This window comes from Hemicordylus capensis, chromosome 2, assembly GCF_027244095.1.
Source record: "Hemicordylus capensis ecotype Gifberg chromosome 2, rHemCap1.1.pri, whole genome shotgun sequence".
Classification (NCBI taxonomy): domain Eukaryota; kingdom Metazoa; phylum Chordata; class Lepidosauria; order Squamata; family Cordylidae; genus Hemicordylus; species Hemicordylus capensis.
This window is the reverse complement of record NC_069658.1, coordinates 216,241,786-216,260,727: the sequence shown is the minus strand read 5'-3', so window position 1 is coordinate 216,260,727 and position 18,942 is coordinate 216,241,786. Positions and strand designations below refer to the sequence as shown.

The 18,942-nt window shown below is 46.0% G+C and overlaps 2 protein-coding genes across 2 annotated transcripts in view; one reads left to right on the top strand and one right to left on the bottom strand.

Moving 5' to 3' along the window:
* The window catches only part of LOC128343475 (disintegrin and metalloproteinase domain-containing protein 10-like), a 30,764-nt gene extending 19,302 nt beyond the window's left edge, over positions 1-11,462 (top strand). The window contains exons 11-16 of the mRNA XM_053292605.1: positions 2,273-2,417; positions 4,544-4,727; positions 5,309-5,408; positions 6,069-6,289; positions 7,894-7,996; positions 9,671-11,462. Of these exons, the coding sequence (XP_053148580.1) occupies positions 2,273-2,417; positions 4,544-4,727; positions 5,309-5,408; positions 6,069-6,289; positions 7,894-7,996; positions 9,671-9,807 (890 nt within the window). The 3' untranslated portion in view covers positions 9,808-11,462. The remainder of the gene's footprint in view (positions 1-2,272; positions 2,418-4,543; positions 4,728-5,308; positions 5,409-6,068; positions 6,290-7,893; positions 7,997-9,670) is intronic.
* A 144-nt stretch (positions 11,463-11,606) lies between these two features.
* On the bottom strand, positions 11,607-18,933 carry MICOS13 (mitochondrial contact site and cristae organizing system subunit 13). The gene is made up of 4 exons (XM_053292610.1): positions 18,668-18,933; positions 16,245-16,401; positions 14,526-14,577; positions 11,607-11,793 (listed from the first exon to the last, which is right to left on the bottom strand). The coding sequence occupies exons 1-4, from the start codon at positions 18,694-18,696 to the stop codon at positions 11,696-11,698; spliced, it is 336 nt and encodes a 111-aa protein (XP_053148585.1). The 5' UTR covers positions 18,697-18,933; the 3' UTR covers positions 11,607-11,695.
* Positions 18,934-18,942: the final 9 nt, after the last annotated feature.

The window sequence follows — 18,942 nt, the reverse complement described above, 5'->3', positions numbered from 1 at the left end:
ATGCCAATACTTAGCCGTCATATCTCAAAATGCACGAATAACAGACTAATAAAAGTGTGTCTATAAAGTTTAAGGGGAAAGACCCTCATACAAAGAAAAGAAAAAGAACAAGGACCAAAGAGAGAAAAAGGGTACCTAGAGACAACATTTCAAAGCTATTTCAATAGTAAACTTGAATTAAAAACAGGGAAAGAAAAAAAAATCATCTAATTATAATAGAGTTAATAATATTTAAAGATACATATTAAAAGAAAAAAGAATTGTGGCTGTCTCAGTGTTAATTATAAATTTAGGTAAGATTTAAAGACCCAGTGACTGAACGCAGGTGGAGAGCTGGTCTGGTGATAGCTAGCATGAATTGCCCCCTTTGCTAAGCACCCTGATTTGCTAAGCACCTTTGCTAAGCACCCTTAGGGCAGGCCTGATCCACTTTGGGCCCCCAGCTGTTTTTGGACTACAACTCCCATAATCCCCAGCCACAACGGCCAATAGCCAGGGATAGTGCTCCAGATGTTGATGAAGTACAACTCCCATCTTCCCCAGAGGCAATTTATTGTACCTGGGAACGATGGGAGTTGTTATACTACAGAGCTGGTCTTGTGGTAGCAAACATGAATTGTCCCTTTTGCTAAGCAGGGTCTGCCCTGGCTTTCATTTGAATGGGAGACTACATGTGTGAGCACTGTGAGATCTTTCCCTTAGGGGATGAGTCCGCTCTGGGATGAATACCTGCCTGCTTGCGGGCAGAAGGTTCCAAGTCCCCTCCCTGGCTTCTCCAAGAGAGGGCTGAGAGAGATTCCTGCCTGCAACCTTGGAGAAGCCGCTGCCAGTCTGTGAAGACAGTACTGAGCTAAATGGACCAATGGTCTGACTCAGTATATGGCAGCTTCTGATGTTCCTATGTCCTCGCCGAGTGACTAACAACAGTCAAGACTGAAAAGCAGAGGACCACACTGTCCCAGGCGGAAACGACTCAACCCAGCCATTTTAAAAAGGCAGAACAACAAATGATGGAGCCCATGGGTTGAAATGGCAAGGAAGGAGATTTAGAGTAGTCATTTGGAAGAATTTCCAGACTGTAAGAGCTATTCGCCAATGGGCCAGCCTGCCTCTTGCAGTGGTGGGTTCTCCTTCACTAGAGGTTTTCGAGGAGGGGCAGCCATCTGTCAGGGATCCCTGCGCTGAGCAGGGGGTTGGACGAAGACCTCCCAGGTCCCTTCCCACTCTAAAAGTCTATGATTCTAAACAGGAATCAAGCAAAATCCCAGTTAGGATCAGCCATTGCTCTGTGCATGACTCCTAGGCAATCTTTATTTGTTTCTGTGACCAGAAGCTTATGAAGAAAGTGTATTTCCCAACTGTATTCTTCTTCTGTTCTTCCTCTTTATGGCATTTTGCAGAACAATAAAAGCCCTATTCGCAAATTATGTCCAACACCAGTGTTCCCTCTAACTGGGATTCTCTGATGTTGTTCACTACAACTCCTAGCATCCCCAGCTGCAATGGCCTCTGGCTGGGATTATGGGAGTTGTAGTCAACATCTGGGAAACCCTGTTAGAGAGAATGCTGTCCAACACTCGGATAATCTGTGTACAGTAAACTGGTCTGCATGCATGTGTACACATTGAATTGTGGTTCAGCAGTCCACTTCCTATCTGTATCCTGCATTTCACGGGGCCTCCATCCAAGCTCACTTTTAGGATGAATGGAGGGACAGTCATTCACACACACACAAAACCCATGTATATGTGTTCAGGAGCCTAAACACAGGCACATCATAATGTCTGAAGAGGGCTAAAATTGATCCCAACTCTACCCAGGCAATCCTGAGATGAGCCACCACTTGTTTCTGAAGCAAAAACAATGGGACCATGTGGCATTTTGGGTTAACACAGCTGCCTGTGTTGCTATGAAGCTCTGATGGCCTCTTTGGATAGGGGAGCCCCCTTTCAAAACCAGCCCTTGGAAGCTTGAACGTGGCAAAGGGCATGTGGAGGAGGGCAGGTTGTGGAAGCTACCTCTTTTGTCCTCGCGCTTCTTGCAGGCTTTGCAAGGAATGTGAGAAGACGCGCTCTTTTGCAAAATGTGCAAGGCTCAGATCAGGCCACAAGGGCTGCTTTGATTGTGGCCATTTTGCTGCCTTGCTGACGCTCCAAAAACCTGCCGCCTGAGGTGACCTCCTCACCTTGCCCCATGAAAGGGCCGCCCCGGTCTCTGGAGTGGACGTCACTCTCTTCACCTCTGCAACCTCTTCTTTGGCTGCTTCCTCCAGAAACAGACCGGCCCATTTGTGGGAACCAGATTGTGGATCCTGGAGAGGAGTGCGACGTCGGTAGCGAGGACACAGATCCTTGTTGCTACGGCGCTGGTGAGCCCAGGGGGATCCGGTGTCGGCTGAAACCAGGAGCTCTGTGCAGGTAATGAATCGCACTTGTGGCATGTTTTCTGGAAGGGGAACTGGAAAGGGCATCCTATAAAACCAGCAAGCAGAATCCCAAGAGGAGCAGGAGGAAATAAAATATGAAGAATTGGAGAGCAGTCCTGATTTGGGGGGAGTATATGCCCAGCATCGTGTTCCTCCGTATTAAATTATGATTATTATTGATATTGAGATTATTGATATTAATATCATTAACAATTATATATAATAGTTTGATATAGATAAAGATTATTGATATTAATATCATTATCATATATATATACTTGATATAGATGTATAAAATCATTGATATTTATATAATTAACAATCATATATATATAATAGTTTTATATATCTCTATATAATATAGATTATTGATATTAATTTCATTAACTCTCTCTCTCTCTATATACATATATACATGCACACACACACGCGCACGCACACACATACACACACACACATATGTGTATGTGTATCCAATAATCTCCTCTTTGTGTCCCCAAAGGGTTTACAATCTAAAAAAAGAAACACAAGATAGGCACCAGCTTATGCATAAGGCCAGTTGCTCTCCTAAATAAAGAGAATCACCACTTTAAAGAGGTGCCTCTTTGTTCAGTTAGCAGGGGGCCATATAGATATATAAATCCATGACTTGGTGCTGTGTTTATGCTGTGTGAGAGAGACATTGGTTTCTAGGAGCTGAATTCAGCATCCTGAAGGGAACCTTGCTTTTGTGTCTAGAAAACACCCATATCTAAAAAGATATAGAAGGGAGGCAGCAGCAGCAGCCCCTGGGAGGATGCTTTCTTCGGCTGAATAGGGACAGTTTAGGGACAGAGGGACAGTTGTTCTCCCTCTGAAAAATAGAAGAGAAACACCACTTGATGAAGGTGCCTCTTTGCCCAGTTAGGGATTACCAAATGCAAGAGGGCCTAAAGATGGTTCCTTGCCCCCAAGAGTTTGCAATCTAAAAAGAGACAGTAGGGAGACACCAGCAACAGCCAGTGGGAGGGATGCTAGGCTGAAGAGGCACAGTTGCTCCCCCCCTGCTGAATAGGAGAAAGCCCCCACTTGAAAAAGGGATTCTGACCCAGTTAGAAGGGCTCATTCCCAAACCCAAGAGTGGCTGGTGGTTCCTTGCCCCAAAGGGCTTGCAATTTAAAAACAGACACAAGGGAGAAACCAGAAACAGCCACTGAGATGGATGCTGTGCTGTGCTGAATAGGGACAGTTGCTCCCCATGCTGCTATATAGAAGAGAGCCTCCAGTTGAAAAGGTGCCTCTTGGCCCAGTCAGGAGGGATGATTCCCGAATACAAGAGGGCCTGAAGATAGTTCCCTGCCCCAGAGAGTTTACAGCTCTGCTGTGCTGGGCTGAATAGGGACAGTTACTCTCCCCCTGCTAAATAGAAGAGAGCCCCAATGGGAAAGGTGCCTCTTTGCCCAGTTTGCAGGATGATTCCCAAACTGTGTGCTTCAAGAGGGCTTGAAGATGATTCTCTGCCCCCGAAGGACGTACAGTCTAAAAAGAAACTCACAGTGGAGGCACCAGCAACGACAGCCACTGGGAGGAATGCTGTGCTGGGGTTGGACAGGGACAGTTGCTCTCCCACTGCTAAACTGAAGGGAGCCCCCCCAATGGGAAAGGTACCTCTTTGCCCAGTTAGGAGGCGTTTTAAGCCCATCTCTGAATGCCGGCCTTAATGTAGAGCAGGGCTGGGCAACCTTAGTTGGCCCTCCACAGGAAGAGAGCTGCTCTGGTGGTAGCCAGCATGACTTGTGCCCTTAGCTAAGCAGGGTCCACCCTGGTTGCATATGAAAGGGAGACTTGATGTGTGAGCACTGGAAGAGATTCCCCTTAGGGGCTGGAGGTTCCAAGTTCATCTACGTTCCAAGTTCCTTCCCTGGCAGCATCTCCAAGATAGGGCTGAGAGAGACGCCTGCAACCTTCGAGAAGCCGCTGCCAGTCTGTCAGTATCCTAGGTTCCTATGTTGTTGAACTACAACTCCCATCATCCCCTGCCGCTGGGGATGATGGGAGTTGTAGTTCAACAACAGCTGGAGGGCCAAGTTTGCCCGGCCCTGATAGAGAGTGTTTTGGGGTCTTTCTTCACCTTTCTAGTCCCAGCCAGGGACTCTGCTGCAGCCGCGAATGTGTCCACAAGCTCCAAGGGGAACGGTGCCAGAAGGAGACGGAGTGTGCTTCCGAAAGCGTCTGCTCCGGATCCACGGCCAAATGCCCAGCGCCCCTCCCAAAAGCCAACTTGACTCTTTGCAGCAAGAAGTCACGTGTGTGTTTGAATGGGGTGAGTTCTGTGGAGGGGAGGTTTATCACAAGTTATGGCCAGAATGGAGCCTCCATGGTCAGAGGCAGTCTACATCTGCATTCCAGATTCTGATGTTAAAAGAAAGGGAGAGTCGGAGAGGGGGGAGGGAGGGAGAGGGCTGGCCCAACCTCAGTGGAAACACACTGGGCATCAAATACAATCATGCAAAATCTAGGAGACGTCTGTGGAAAGGGAGGACAGGCATCTCAGAGGCGATGGGTTCTGATGGAACCTGCATGTTCAGAGGGAGCATTCCATGGGTAGATAGGAAGCTGGCTTATACTGAGTCTGACCCTTGGTCCATCTAGCTCAGTGTTGTCAACTCTGACTGGCAGCAGCTCTCCAGGGTTTCAGGCAGGGGTCCTTCCCAACCCTAACTGGAGATGCTGCTACCAGGGCTTGAACCTGGGACCCTCTGCATCTTAATGCCAATGCCACAAAAGAGCCAGATTCTTTTCCCAAATGGAAACAGGGAAAGCGCCAGGGCCCCCTATCCCTGCTTCTTAAAGCCTCTCTCTTTCTCCAAGCATTAAATCCTCTCTGCATCTCTCAACTGTCAGCTCTGTGTGGGATCCCTCTGCATTCAGCATGGTCTGGAACAATGCGACTGCGTCTCCAGCTCCCTGAGAGAGAGGTGTCGTCTCTGTTGCCAGCTGCCAGGTATCTTTCTCTTAAAGTTTATCTTACATTTCCGATACTGGGAGTGTGAGATGGATCCTTAGAGCAACAGAAACATCAGGCACATTATCCAGGAGTTTTCGTTGTAGTATGAAGAGAAGTACCCCTTGTGGCGACAGAGACTTTGGAAGTCTTCGAGCTATTGCTCTAAGTTCACAACACGGATCTTCAGCATCAATATCTTTTGTTTCCATTATACATCAATGATTTTTCCAAATTCTTGCAGGCCTTAAGTACATCTTCAGTAGATTTTTTTCTTTTCAATTTATAAATTAAGTTTAACAGTATTGCTAGTGTTGAAAACAATGAACGGGTTTCCCCCCTCATATTTCTACTCATTATTCTGGTTTCTCACACTCTTAACACATTGACACTCTACGCCCCTCTGAGGTCTGCGCCCTAGGCGGCTGCCTAGTTGTCGTAATGGTAGCACCGGCCCGGATTCCCAGATGTTGTTGGCTACCGTTCCCAGAATCCTCAGCCAAAGGCCACTGCAGCTGGGAATTCTGGGAGATGTAGTCAACAACATCTGGAAATCCCTGTTACAGGGAACATTGCTGGAGAGTCATGCCAGAGCAGACAGTGCTGAGCTGGAGGGACCAAGGGTTGGACTTGATCGAGGGTCACTTCCTGTGTTCCTAGGGTGGGCCGAATCCTGCGCCAGCACCAGTTCCCCTGCTTGGGACCGTTTCTTCAACGGCTCAGAAATCCTCCTGATTCCAGGCTCCTCGTGTGGAGGCCAGACGGGCTACTGTGACCAGTTTCACACCTGCCGTTTCGTCGATGAAGACGGGCCGATAGCGAGGGTGAAGAACTTCATCTTGAATTTCATTGAGATGGAGGATATCGCCACCTGGATGAAGGTGAGGAGCTGCAAGGGCCGTGTATGTTTACGCCGTAGGTCTGCACAGCGTAAGGCCCAGGGGGCGGATTTGGCCTGCAGGGATGTTTTTTTACTGGCCCCCAGGTATCCTGCAGCATGTTTAGAAAACCAAAGAAACTCCATGTTTACCCAGAATACCACATTCTAACTCAAAGTGACCCCAGCCCAGCTCAGGGACATTACTGCCTCTCATGATCAACGTCGTTATCTCTTTCTACTAAATTGTATCTAAGAAACTTGGTTCTCACAGGATTCTCACTGTTCTTTGCTGACAGTTTAGAAAACAGGATGTAACCAAATAAGGAGTAATCACCAGATGAACAATGAATCATTCGCATGCGTACTAGGTACTTAGTCCACCATTTTATTGCCACGCATACTATGTCTAGGGTGTCAGCATCATTTAGATTGTCTGTATAAATGTAAGATGCACCTGTAACTTATTTGTATTCAATGCTGAGCCGTAGCCCATTGAATACCTTGCTAAACTGCAGTAGCAATAAACGCCTCAAGAGAGATTCCCACTGAGTCTGTTTGATTGGCTAAAGGCGGACCCAGGGACGAACCGAATTCCCATCAATAGGAGCTGGAAAGTGCCTTGCAGCACCATCCTCTGCATGTTTACTTGGAAATAGAGTGTACCCTGTGAGCATGCCTAGGATGGCATCCTGAAAGTCACAGCAATTTGGGGAGGGGAGAGAGCATTTATTTCAGTCCGGAATACACTCCAGGTGCCCACCGACTCTACAGGAATGAGGCCTATTTCTGGCCATTTTCCTTGGTTAAAAATTATGGGTCCCCTAGTTGGGGGAGGGATAAAGCAGAACTGCTTTCATTAATATTTTGAATGATAAATTTATTTCAATGTAATGTTTAATGTGCCGAAAATTGACAGCCCCTACGCACCAAGTCATGGCTGGTTAGGGTTATGGCATAGTTTGGGCAGTGTCCAAGGTCATTTCAGAGGGCAGAATAAAGAGATTGAGATTCAGCTTCAGCGGGCAGAATAAAGAGTTGAACCCCAGCCTCAACGGAGCCTCCATGTTCAGGAGCAGTCTACCCACAGGCAGAGGCTGCTGGTCTAAAATGGGCAATTTTAATTAAAAAACATAGATCTTATTTTATTTGTTAGGCATTATTACAAGAGCAGCTGGCATCACATGGGGTAAGAGCACACCACGATCATCATAAAAGGTGGAGGCATGGGGAAAAGGATTTATTTGAAGGCTCTTCCTCCCAGTGAAGTTTGGTGGTTCTAGACAATAACTGGTGGACTGGTCTAGGGCTAGCTATGAACCATAATGCCCAGAATGGAGCCTCCACATTCAGGAGCAGTCAGTCTCTGAACACCAGATATTGGAGATGAGCAGCAGGGTATGCATATATAAATAAATAAAAATGCTGGAGATTAATATCCCTCTGCATTTACCGGGTGAACTGAGCTAGACTTCTGGTCTGCAACATTTCTGGCCTCAAATTCTGATTTGTAAGGACTCTGGGCCGCAGAATGTACCCTCGGGGTCTGGATTAGAGTACAGACCCTGCTCAATGGCTTGACGTAGTCTGACACTTTCTCTTTTGCAGACCCGCTGGTGGGCAGTCCTTCTCGTGGTCTTGACTCTGGCTGCCATGATGGCTGGGACCGTCTTTCTTTTTGGAAGGACAGTGGACACAGAAACAGAAACAGGTACTTTTCAGAAGGACAGACCTCGTCAACTTCCCTTCCCAATTGCTAGTGCACATCTACATTACAAATTTAAGCATTTCAAATATCTCACTGAGGAACTAGTTATCAAAGGCTCCCCACTGAGAACCTTTGGGAACGATAGTTTGGTAGGGGGGTTATGATTATGATGAACAGGTCTGTGGCTGTAAAGATTCTGAAGAATGGGTGTGGAACTTAGCTACTTCAGGACCTCAACTTTTCATTCTGGTCCTCAAGCTTGCAAAGAAGTGCTTGAAAGCCTGCGAGACCTGCTGGAAAATTTCCAGTGACCTGCCAGGTTTTTTTGTTTTTAATTGTAGAAATATGCAACACAACCCAGTTGCTCAGTTTGGTTAATTTCCACAGGTCACGGAGCGCAGCTTGACCTGGGCCAAAATTTGGATGGCTGGGTGCAAGTTTTATTTTTTTGCACAAAGTATTGGGGAGTACAGCCTCAATCCAGGTTCTTTGAGAATGACAGGAATGAGCTAATCTCTTAAAATATTTTATCTTAAAAAAATAATAATCAGGGCCTCTCATGGAACTACCATTCCCAGGGGGAAAATAAACAAACTCACAGCCCCTAATGATACTACCATTCCCAATAGTAAACTAAAAAAAAAAAAAAAAGATTAAGAGATTAGAGTTCTTGGAGGGAAATAACCATGACAGAGAAAACCAGCTTAAAGTTGTAACAAATGATCCTACTTCCTTTAGCAGATGGAAAGATGTTTTGGATTTGTGTCTGTAGTTCTGCCCTTTTCCAGGATGTTGAGATGACATTCTCTTAAAGTTTGTCCAATTGAAAACTAGGTGAAATTCTAAAATTGCATCCTTCACACCTATTTCTCATCTGAAATGTCAGCATAACTGGGAAGCAGCCTTGCAAAAAGCCATTCACCCATTCGTCTCCATTTAGTGAGAATCACTCCAAGTGACCCTACAAGAAACCACTGATAATTGCAAGAAGGCTGATTCTCTGTTCTTCCCACTTTCAGATTTGACAAACCATACCTGACTAATAAGTATGTGTGGACAGGTGGGAGAACACTGTAACTTTTTATGAGGTTGCAACTTCTGTGGCTTCCTTTGCAAATTTGTCTGGAGGACTAGAAACTTCACGATTTCAATTTCGTATATAATTAGGGACTCAGACTCCCATTCAAAATAAGAGTGAGTTTTGCTAAAGTCCTGCTGAAATCACAACTTGTTTGTGACCATTAATTCAAGAAAGGCTTACATAGGGTTAACTCTCTTTGGATCAGAACCTTGAAGTTCTGAAGAATCCAGGCAAAACACAAGTGCAGATCTCTTCTTGGTCTTGTGGTCGCAAGCATGACTTGTCCCCTTAGCTAAGCAGGGTCTGCCCTGGTTGCATATGAAAGGGAGACTAGAAGTGTGAGCAGTGGAAGATATTCCCCTCAGGCGATGGAGCCGCTCTGGGGAGGGCATCTAGGTTCCAAGTTTGCTCCCTGGCACCTCCAAATAGGGCTGAGAGAGACTCCTGCCTGAAACCCTGGAAAAGCCTCTGCCAGTCTGTGTGAAGACAATACTGAGCTAGATAGGCCAATGGTCTAACTCAGTATATGGCAGCTTCCTATGTTCGTGAGAGAGAGAGGCAAATTCGTGGAGAGGCTGAAACTGTGTTTCTTGCAGATGACAGAGCTGTAAGGGGTTCCGAAAAGAAGGTTGCTGTCCCCCAGTCCTCCGAGAAGAGACAGACGTTCTTCTACTGGGAACATGAGGAGACCTATATCGAGACAATGCACCTGGAGTATGAGACCATCATCTAGAATCCAGTTCATCCAGTAGGCCACTCAGGCTGCAGATCTAGCGTTCGAATCTTCCCTTTCCATTTACACACTGCAGGGATTCTAGCACGACCGAAAAACACAACCGCAGTGCAGAGCTATGCAAATAAAGGGGCTGGTTTGAGTCTCAGTGTCTGGTGTCTCCAGGGTGGAGAGCCTAGAATGTTGGTGCCAGAGGGACCTTGGAGGTCATCTAGTCCAACCCCCTGCTCAGCTAGAGCGAGAGGAGAGCTGGTCTTGTGGTAGCAAACATGACTTGTCCCCCAGCTAAGCAGGGTCTGCCCTGGTTGCATATGAATGGGAGACTACGTGTGAGTACCATAAGATATTCCCCTCAGGGGATGGAGCCGCTCTGGGAAGAGCATCTAGGTTCCAAGTTCCCTCCCTGGCAGCATCTCCAAGATAGGGCCGAGAGAGATTCCTGCCTGCAACCTTGAAGAAGCTGCTGCCAGTCTGTGAAGACAATACTGAGCTAGATAGACCAATAGTCTGACTCAGTATATGGCAACATCCTATGTTCCTATCCTTAACAGATGGCTGCCCAGCCTCTGTTTGAAAACCTCAAGAGGAGTCATCTGCTATGTGAGGAAACTGTTCCAGTGAGGAAATTCTTCCTAATGCCTTGCCTGAATCTGCTTCCTTGGGGTTTCAGCCACCAATTCTAGTCCACAGGTGTGACAGAGAACAAGCCCGCTCCTCCTCCAGGACAGCCCTTTAGATATTTGAAGATGGCTCTCCTATCCCACCCTGAGTCTTCCCTTCTCCAGGCTAAACATACTCTGCTCCGTCAACCATTCCTTATAGGTCTTGGTTACCAGATCTCTCTCCATCTTGGTGGCTCTCCTCTGAACCCCTTTGAGTTTATCAACATCCTTCTTAAAATGCAGGCCCTGAACACAGGATCCCAAGTGAGTTCTGACCCGCCCAAGGGGAATGATAACTCCTCGTGATAGGACACTATACTTTGGTTAACACAACCTACAATTATGTTAGCCTTTTTAGCTGCTGCACCACTGATTTAGCTTTCACACCAGAAGTAGCACCAGGGACCCTATCACCTTGGCTTCCTCCTGTAGAGGGGAATGGCCAGTATTCATTCCTATGGGAAAAAGCAAGGTCTATACTTGTGGCAACATCACAGGGAGGGCAAAACATTCCCTCTGCCAATTTTGCCCACCCCAGCAATAGAGAGTCTCATTTCCACTAGCAGACAGTGTTACAGGGGTTGGCCTCTAGAATCAAGAGTTTTGCCACCTCCTGACAAAAACTGAGCTTTGCAGTCAAGGGTTAAACATCTGCTCCATTGTGGCCAACAAAATCTACTCAGCTGCTGAATTCTTATGTAGAATGGTGGTGGACGTGTGCTATGCACTTTATTTCCCAAATCTTTTATTATATGGAGACTCCCCCCCAACAATAAATTTACAGATGTGTACCTCTGAGTGTTGCTTCTTCATTTTTTATTTCTCTCCCTCCCTCTCTCTCCCATTTACATACAAACCATTTAACAGTGCAGCCTACTTCCCTTCTCCGCTAGGCATAGCCCCATCTGTTCCCAAGCTGTACCTACCGACACTTTCCCCAAGCTTCTGAACTATTGGAGTATTAGTAAGCATTCTGTAACGCTTCAACAGCTGGGTTAATGGCTAGGGAGAGTCCCTTTTAACTTTACAGACCACTGCTAGGGAGGTTTCAAAGCCTGCAGCTTGCATCTGCCATGTTTAGAGTTTCTGTTTGTTGACTAATCTGAACTGAGAGGGCAGAGTCAAACACCTCCCAGGGATGTTCCAAAGTCTTTATTGTAGCCCTTCAGCAACAGGAAAAGAGTGTGTGTGTGTGTGTGGCGGGGGGGAGGTCTTCTCAGAAGGTTTCATTTGAGGAGATCCTTCATGTACTTCCACCCATGTTGGGTGTACTCACAGGTTCTTGTGGGGGCCACGGAAAGGGCACTGATGACCGTCCGAACCCCTGGGAAGAAAAAGAAAAAAGTCCAGAATAAAGCAGATGCTGTTTGCTTTGGTTTATTTGTTCTGAATGTATAGCGATCTCTTCAGCTCAAAGGCGCTGCAAGTTGGTTTGCAAATTAAAACAATTTCCATAAAAAAGGAACACAGGAAGCTGCCTTCTACCGAGTCAGACCCTTGGTCCACCTAGCTCAGGATTGTCTACACCAGGGATGTCAAACTGTGGCCCTCCAGCTGTTTTTGGACTACAATACCCATAATCCCCAGCCACAGTGGCCAATAGCCAGGGATGATGGGAGTTGTAGGCCAACATCTGCAGAAGGACCACAGTTTGACATCCCTGGTCTACACAGACTGGCAGTGGCTTTTCCAAGGTTGCAGGCAGGAATCTCTCCAGCCCTATCTTGGAGATGCCAGAGAGGGAACTTGGAACCTTCTGCTCTTCCCAGAGTGGCTTCATCCCCTGAGGGGAATATCTTCCAGTGCTCACACATGTAGTCTCCCACTCAAATGCAAACCAGGGCAGACCCTGCTTAGCAAAGGGGACAAGACATGCCTGCTACCACCAGGCCAGCTCTCCTTCCTTCTGCTAAACCCATGCCTGGGAGTACCACTTCCACTCCACCTAAAAAATAAGCATCTTAAGGAAGAGGCTCAGCTAACCTTTCTTCCTGACAGGCTAGTCTCCTATGTGCAGAAATCTTTTCAACAGAAGAGCATCTGACCATCCATGGTACCCTTCGTCACGCCAGTAACACCTGGTTATGCTTTACATTCAGATGGTCCTGGATTCAGTAAGATCTGAGGCTGGGAAAAGCCTCCCTCTATTTAAGACCTTGAGCAGGTGCTAGAATTCTGGCCTAGCTGGACCCGTGGTATAACTCGGTATTCAGCAGCTCAGAGTGCATAATACAGGGCTGAGTACATGTCCTGCATGCAGAATTTCCCAGGCTTCAGATCTGGCATCTTTAGCTAAAAATATATTGAGAAATATTTTTAAGAACATAAGAACAGCCCTGCTGGATCAGGCCCAAGAAAGCCCATCTAGTCCAGCATCCTGTTTCACACAGCGGCCCACCAGATGCCGCTGGAAGCCACAGGCAGGAGTTGAGGGCATTCCTTCTCTCCTGCTGTTACTCCCCTGCAACTGGTACTCTGAGGCATCCTGCCTCTGAGACTGGAGGTGGCCTATAGCTCTCCGACTAGTATCTGTTGATGGACCTCTCCTCCATGAAGTGATCCAAACCCCTCTTAAAGCCATCCAGGTTGTTGGCTGTCACATCTTGTGGCAGAGAATTCCACAAGTTGATTATGCTTTGTGTGAAAAAGGACCTCTGTTTCTTGGTCCTAGATTTCCTGGCACTCAATTTCATGGGATGACCCCTGGTTCTAGTGTGATGTGAGAGGGACAAGAATTTCTCTCTAGCCACTTTCTCCACCCCATGGCATGATTTTATAGACCTCTATCATGTCTCCCTGCAGTCATCTTTTTTCTACACATTTGTATACTGCCCAAAACGCAAATCTCTGGGCGGTTTACAATGAACAATAAAAACAATGGATAAAAAGATTAAAACATTACAACAATTTAAAACCTTAAAACTATTAAGAACATAATTAAAACAATATCTAATTAAAAGTGTGGGTGAACAAATGCATTTTGACTGCCTTTTAAAAAGTTGTAAGAGATGGGGAGGCTCTTATTTCAGCAGGAGGCGTGTTCCAAAGCCTCGGGGCAGCAACGGAGAAGGCCCATCCCTTAGTAGCCACCAGATGAGCCCAATGGGCATTGTGGTTCATAGCGAAGAAGGCGTTCTCTTAAATATCCAGGGCCCAAACTTCCAAATATCTTGGAAGGCTGCTGCCAGTCAGTTGAGACAGAACTGGGCCAAACAAACCAAGAGACTCAACTCAGTAGGTAGCACCATCATTTCATATTTGCATCTGTGTCATGAGGTTTGGAGATTATTTGTGGACATATATGCAAGACACTGGTCAAACCTGTTGGGATGCAACCTGAACGTGTGTGTGAGATCGAGATACACACACACACGCCTACACCTAACCAGTCTTCCAAGGGAAGACTGGTTAGCAAACTAGGCTGTGTGCACCCCTCTTCTCATTGAAAGAACCCCAAGAAGCTTCTGAGGCCCCCCATCGGTTTCCGTACAACAGAGACTCTCAAACTCTTTTGCCACGGACCTCTTGAAAATTACTCGGAGTCCCAACAGGCCACTTAATAAACTGGGTTTTGTTCTAGAAAACAAAGCACACAGCTCATTAAATTAAAAAAAATTACAGGATAAAGTGCTTGGCAAGTTACAGATTTTGAGGTCATTCACACAATCAAAAACTGTTCTTCCTGGGTTTGGGAGCTGCGTGTGCTCCCAATTTTTGGTTGTGTGGAAAACCTGGTAAAAGGAAAACCTGGGTAGAAGTCATTGTGTGGAAGCAAGGTAGGAGGAAAACCTGGGTAGCTTTCCCTCCTGCCTTGCTTCCATACCATCACTTCTACCCAGGTCTTCCTCTTAGCTTGCTTCCACACAACTGAAAATTGGGAGCACACACAGCTCCCAAACCTGGGTAGAACACAGTTTTTGATTGTGTGAATGACCTCATTATCAACTATATTGTAACCTTTCTGTGGACCACCTGGATGAAGTACGCAGCCCACGGTTTGAAAACCACCCAAAAACGGAGCAGAGAAGGAAAGAAAACCCAAACACCTCTGCTTACCTGAATTCCAGGAATTGCAGAGAGAGAATTCAGTTTTTGGAACTGCTGGAAGCTGGAGAAATTAAAAACACAGACACGCAGATCATAAAATGCTAGTCCTCTTCAAGAAAAGAGTGCTGGGTATACTGGCTCATGAAGACTGCAGGAGACTACCTAAATTCTTCTACCTAAATTATTAAATTAAATTATTCTACCTAAATATGCCACCAGTTTTTCCTAAGCAGACACAACTGATATTATAGATCTTAATCCTGTTTGTATGTGTGTGTTTTTTTAAAATGCTATTTTCAGTTTTCTACACATTTTAATCTATTCTGTAACGTCCCATTTCAAGTTTTCTATAGATTATCTCATCTTGTAAAATTTCAATCCATTTGTCATTTTGTTTTCTATGCATTTCAATCCATTTTGCAATTTACAGAAAGTTCTCTATAAATTAACCCATTTTGAAAAACGATCCATGTGGTTTCATTTTAAGCTTTCTATACATTTCAGTCCATGTTGCAATGTACAGAAAGTTTTCTATACATCTTACACCATTTTGTAATGACATTTTAATTCCTTGTGCAAGTTTTCAATACCTGATAATCCATTTTGTGGTGTCGTTATAAAATAAACCAAACTAGCACCTAAATTCTTAGACCTCTGAACTGGAACTTAAATTCTGGAACTGGAATCTAAATTCTAAGACTTCACCAGGAGCTAGAGTCCCAGGATCAAATGTTGCTTCTGATACTGGACACCGTTTTCCTGCTCCAACTTCTCTAACCCCATCTACAGGGCTGTTGCTAGGTGCTCAAAACATCTGGGGCCCAGACCAACAGCCACATCTTTTGATAATATTTAAGAGAGTGCCACTTTCTTCATGAACCCCATCACCTATTAAAATCATCAGAGGAGGTCCATTTGTGGTTACCAGTGGCTTCTTTGGTGGCGACCTATAATGTGGCCTTCTCTGGGGTCTGGAACACACTCCCCAATGAAATCAGAACCTCCCCATCTCTGGCTGTTTCTAAGCAACATTTGAAAACACACCTGCTTTATCAGGCTTTTCATTTGTGATGTTTTAAAGTTTTATGGATGGTAATTTTAATCTGCTTATGTGATTTTTAGGTTTTAGTCATTTGGTTTAAATTGTAAGCCATCCTGAGATTTTAATGAAAGGCAGTATAAAAAATAAATAAAATAAATAATAAATCAAACTCTCAGCCATTCCCCCCCCACCCCCGAATAATTACATCAGACTTCTCTCCAAAGAGAAAAGTGGGGGTGGGGCGGGGGAGTAAAAGAAAAAGGTACTGAGGGATAAAGCATGTTTTTGTCCACAGCACTTTTTAGGGAAGAGACTTCTTGTCTCTAAGAAGCCATCTTTGCTGCAGCAAAGTGACTGTCTTTCCCCCCACACCCCACTCGAGAGGGAGGTGGTTGATATGATTTAGGGCTCTGAATCAGTGTTCCTTCTAACAGGGATTGCCAGATGTTGTTGACTACAACTCCCACGATGCCCAAACAAAAGCCACTGCAGCTGGGGATTCTGGGAGTTGCAGTCAAGAACATCTGGGAAACTTTATTAGAGGGAGCACAGCTCTGAGCCATTCACTGGGGGCCCGAGCCCCACTGGCCACCCCCTAATGACGCCCCTGCCCCTCTGCATTATGGGAATAATAATAACTGATGTACCAGAACGCCAAGGCAAACCAGCCACTCTTGGGAGCTCACCTGCCAGCCAAAATATTTTGTCCATTCTTCCACAGCTGGGGGGATGGCTTGCTGGGCTTTCTGAAGGGCTTCGGCCCCCCGCTCGCCACCACTCAGCAGCCCTTGGCTGTAAGCGACGTAGACGGCACCCCCCGCTAAGCCGCCTTTGGCCAGGAACCTGAACAGCAAAGTGAAGAGTCTGGCTTGATTCATCTTCTTTTTGTGTGTGTGTGTGTGTGTGTGTGTCCTGGGATTGTTCTTATTGAGGGATTTCTGGGGATTCTTATTGGGCAGGGTTTTACATCTGGGCAGCTGACTGGCCGAATTGTTGCTCAGAGGTTTTTTGTTTGTTTTAAAAGCATTCCCTTTATTAGAGCACCAAAAGGACGTTTTCATCAACAGGGTGGATCCTTAAACAAATTGAAAAAATTAAAAAGAATAAAAAAATAAGAGTCCACTTTTCCAAAAGAGGCCTGGCTTTAAGAAGCATGAACGGCTGCCTGAATTGTTTGTTCATTCTCTTGAAACAGCAGGGTCTGTTTTTACAGTTGCAAAGTAAAGACAGAAATTAGGAGAGCAATAAAAGCAAACAAAGTCATACTTGGGCGGGGGGGGGAGTTCGGGGTCCCGCCCCCCCCCAAGTTGGGAAATTGCTCCAAATGCTTAGCCTGAATATATATATTCTATGAATTATAAATTAATAGAATCACTTCTTTGTAATTTCAAAGAAGAGTAGAGTTGTGAGAGATATTGGGGGTCTTTTAATCCAAGCTCCTGCTCAGTGCAGGAGTATAATCCAGAACAGAGGTTCTCAACATTTGTCCCCAGAAGTTGTTGGGCAACAACTCCCATAATCCCCCACCAAAGGTAATTGTGGCCAGGAATGATGGAAGGTGTTGTTTGAGGACTTCTACATAATGTGTTGGTTTTAAAAGGAGAAAGAGAATTCTTGCTTTGTAACTAAGCATCTTCTGGATTAAGGATTCCTCCTTCATCGCTTCAACAACTTTCCTCCAGGTGGAGGGCATGAACTCTGTATATGCTCAGAGTGTCACCGTGTCAAGCTTTTCTAAAAAACAAGGCAATGCCATCAAAATCACTAAGCACTTGAACAGCCAAACTTCTTATTTGCCTGGAAGGGCTCCTGTGCTTTTTACAGCAACAAGGCAGGCAGACATTCAACAGAGAAATCTTTTCTCCAGTTTGCAGCTGACATGAGATGGGTTTTTAACCTGGGATGTACATTAATGCAGCAGGAAAGCCCTATCAGTAAGACCACCACCACACGGAGTGAAGCCCAGAAAGCAAGGCATCTTTTCAACTCCTGGCATTGTACAGTGCATTAAAATACTAATTTGGAATAGCATCATATTAACGAAGGAAAACACTTGGAGGCAGAGCACAACGTTCAGAAAAAGGCTGCGAGTTTTGCAAAGGGAATACAAGAACATCCCTGCTGGATCAGGCCCAAGTACTGTTCCCTCTAACAGGGATTCCCAGATGTTGACTACAACTCCCAGAATCCCCAGCTAAAGTGGCCTTTGGCTAGGGATTCTGGGAGTTGTAGTCAACAACATCTGGGAATCCCTGTTAGAGGGAACACTGCGCCCAAGGCCTATCCTGTCCAGCATCCAGCATGCCCTCTCTCTTGCTCTCCTGACACTGGGATTTAGAGGTATCTTGCCTCCGAGGCTGGAGGTGGCCTATAGCCCTCAGACCAGTGTTCCCTCTAACAGGGATTCCCAGATGTTGTGGACTACAACTCCCATATTCTCCAGCCAAAGGCCACTGCAGCTGAGCATGCTGGGAGTTTCAGTCAACAACATCTGGGAATCCCTGCTACAAGGAACACTGCTTCAGACTAGTAGCCACTGATAGGCCTGTTCTCCATGCATTTGTCTAAGTACCTTTTAAAGCCATCCAGGCAGTTGGCTGTCTCCACATCTTGTGGCAGAGAATTCCATAGTTTAATTACACATTGTGTGAAAAAGTACTTCCTTTTTGTTGGTCCTAACTTTCTTGGCAATCATTTCCACAGCTTGCAAGTTTTAAAACCATCCTCCCCATTTTACCAATAGAGGGTGGTGGTAAGTTTTTGTTATATTAAATATGAGTTTTCTAGCAGGGAGCAGCGCTAATCCTAACTTGAGGAGGAGGGAGTGTATTTCCCACCTCTTCTAAACCCTGTATTTGCACAGCCAAATGAATGGGTAGTGGTCTAGATTTTGGAGGAGCTCCTTTCTCTGCAAACATGCAAATTCTGTAGCATGGTGCGGGGCAGAGAGCGAGAGATATGGGAGCAACAATGTGGGGAGAGAAATGTGGGGGGGGCAGATGTCAGCAAACTATTTAAAGCTTAAAAGCTTGGCTGGGGAGGGTGCACCAAATTCCTTCCCCTTATTTACAAAATTAAAACACATTAACAGGCCGCCCGCCCGACTTACCTAATTAACGGAAAGAGCCCGGAAGCCATGACTGAGCGATCTCTGTGCACCGGCCCAAGGGCAGCTCGGCGCCCGGCCGCACGGCTTTCAACCAGGCGGACGCTTCTCGCGATAACTTTCGGTAACTGTCTCTACAGCAACCTGCTGACGCGGCCGCCATAGTTACCGAGGCACCTGTTTTCCTCCCCCCGCCGTGACGTGAAAACCGAAATTGCAGCCAAAAGGGAGGCAGGCCCCCGAGGGAAGCGAGTACGTATAATTCAAGAAAAGCTCCA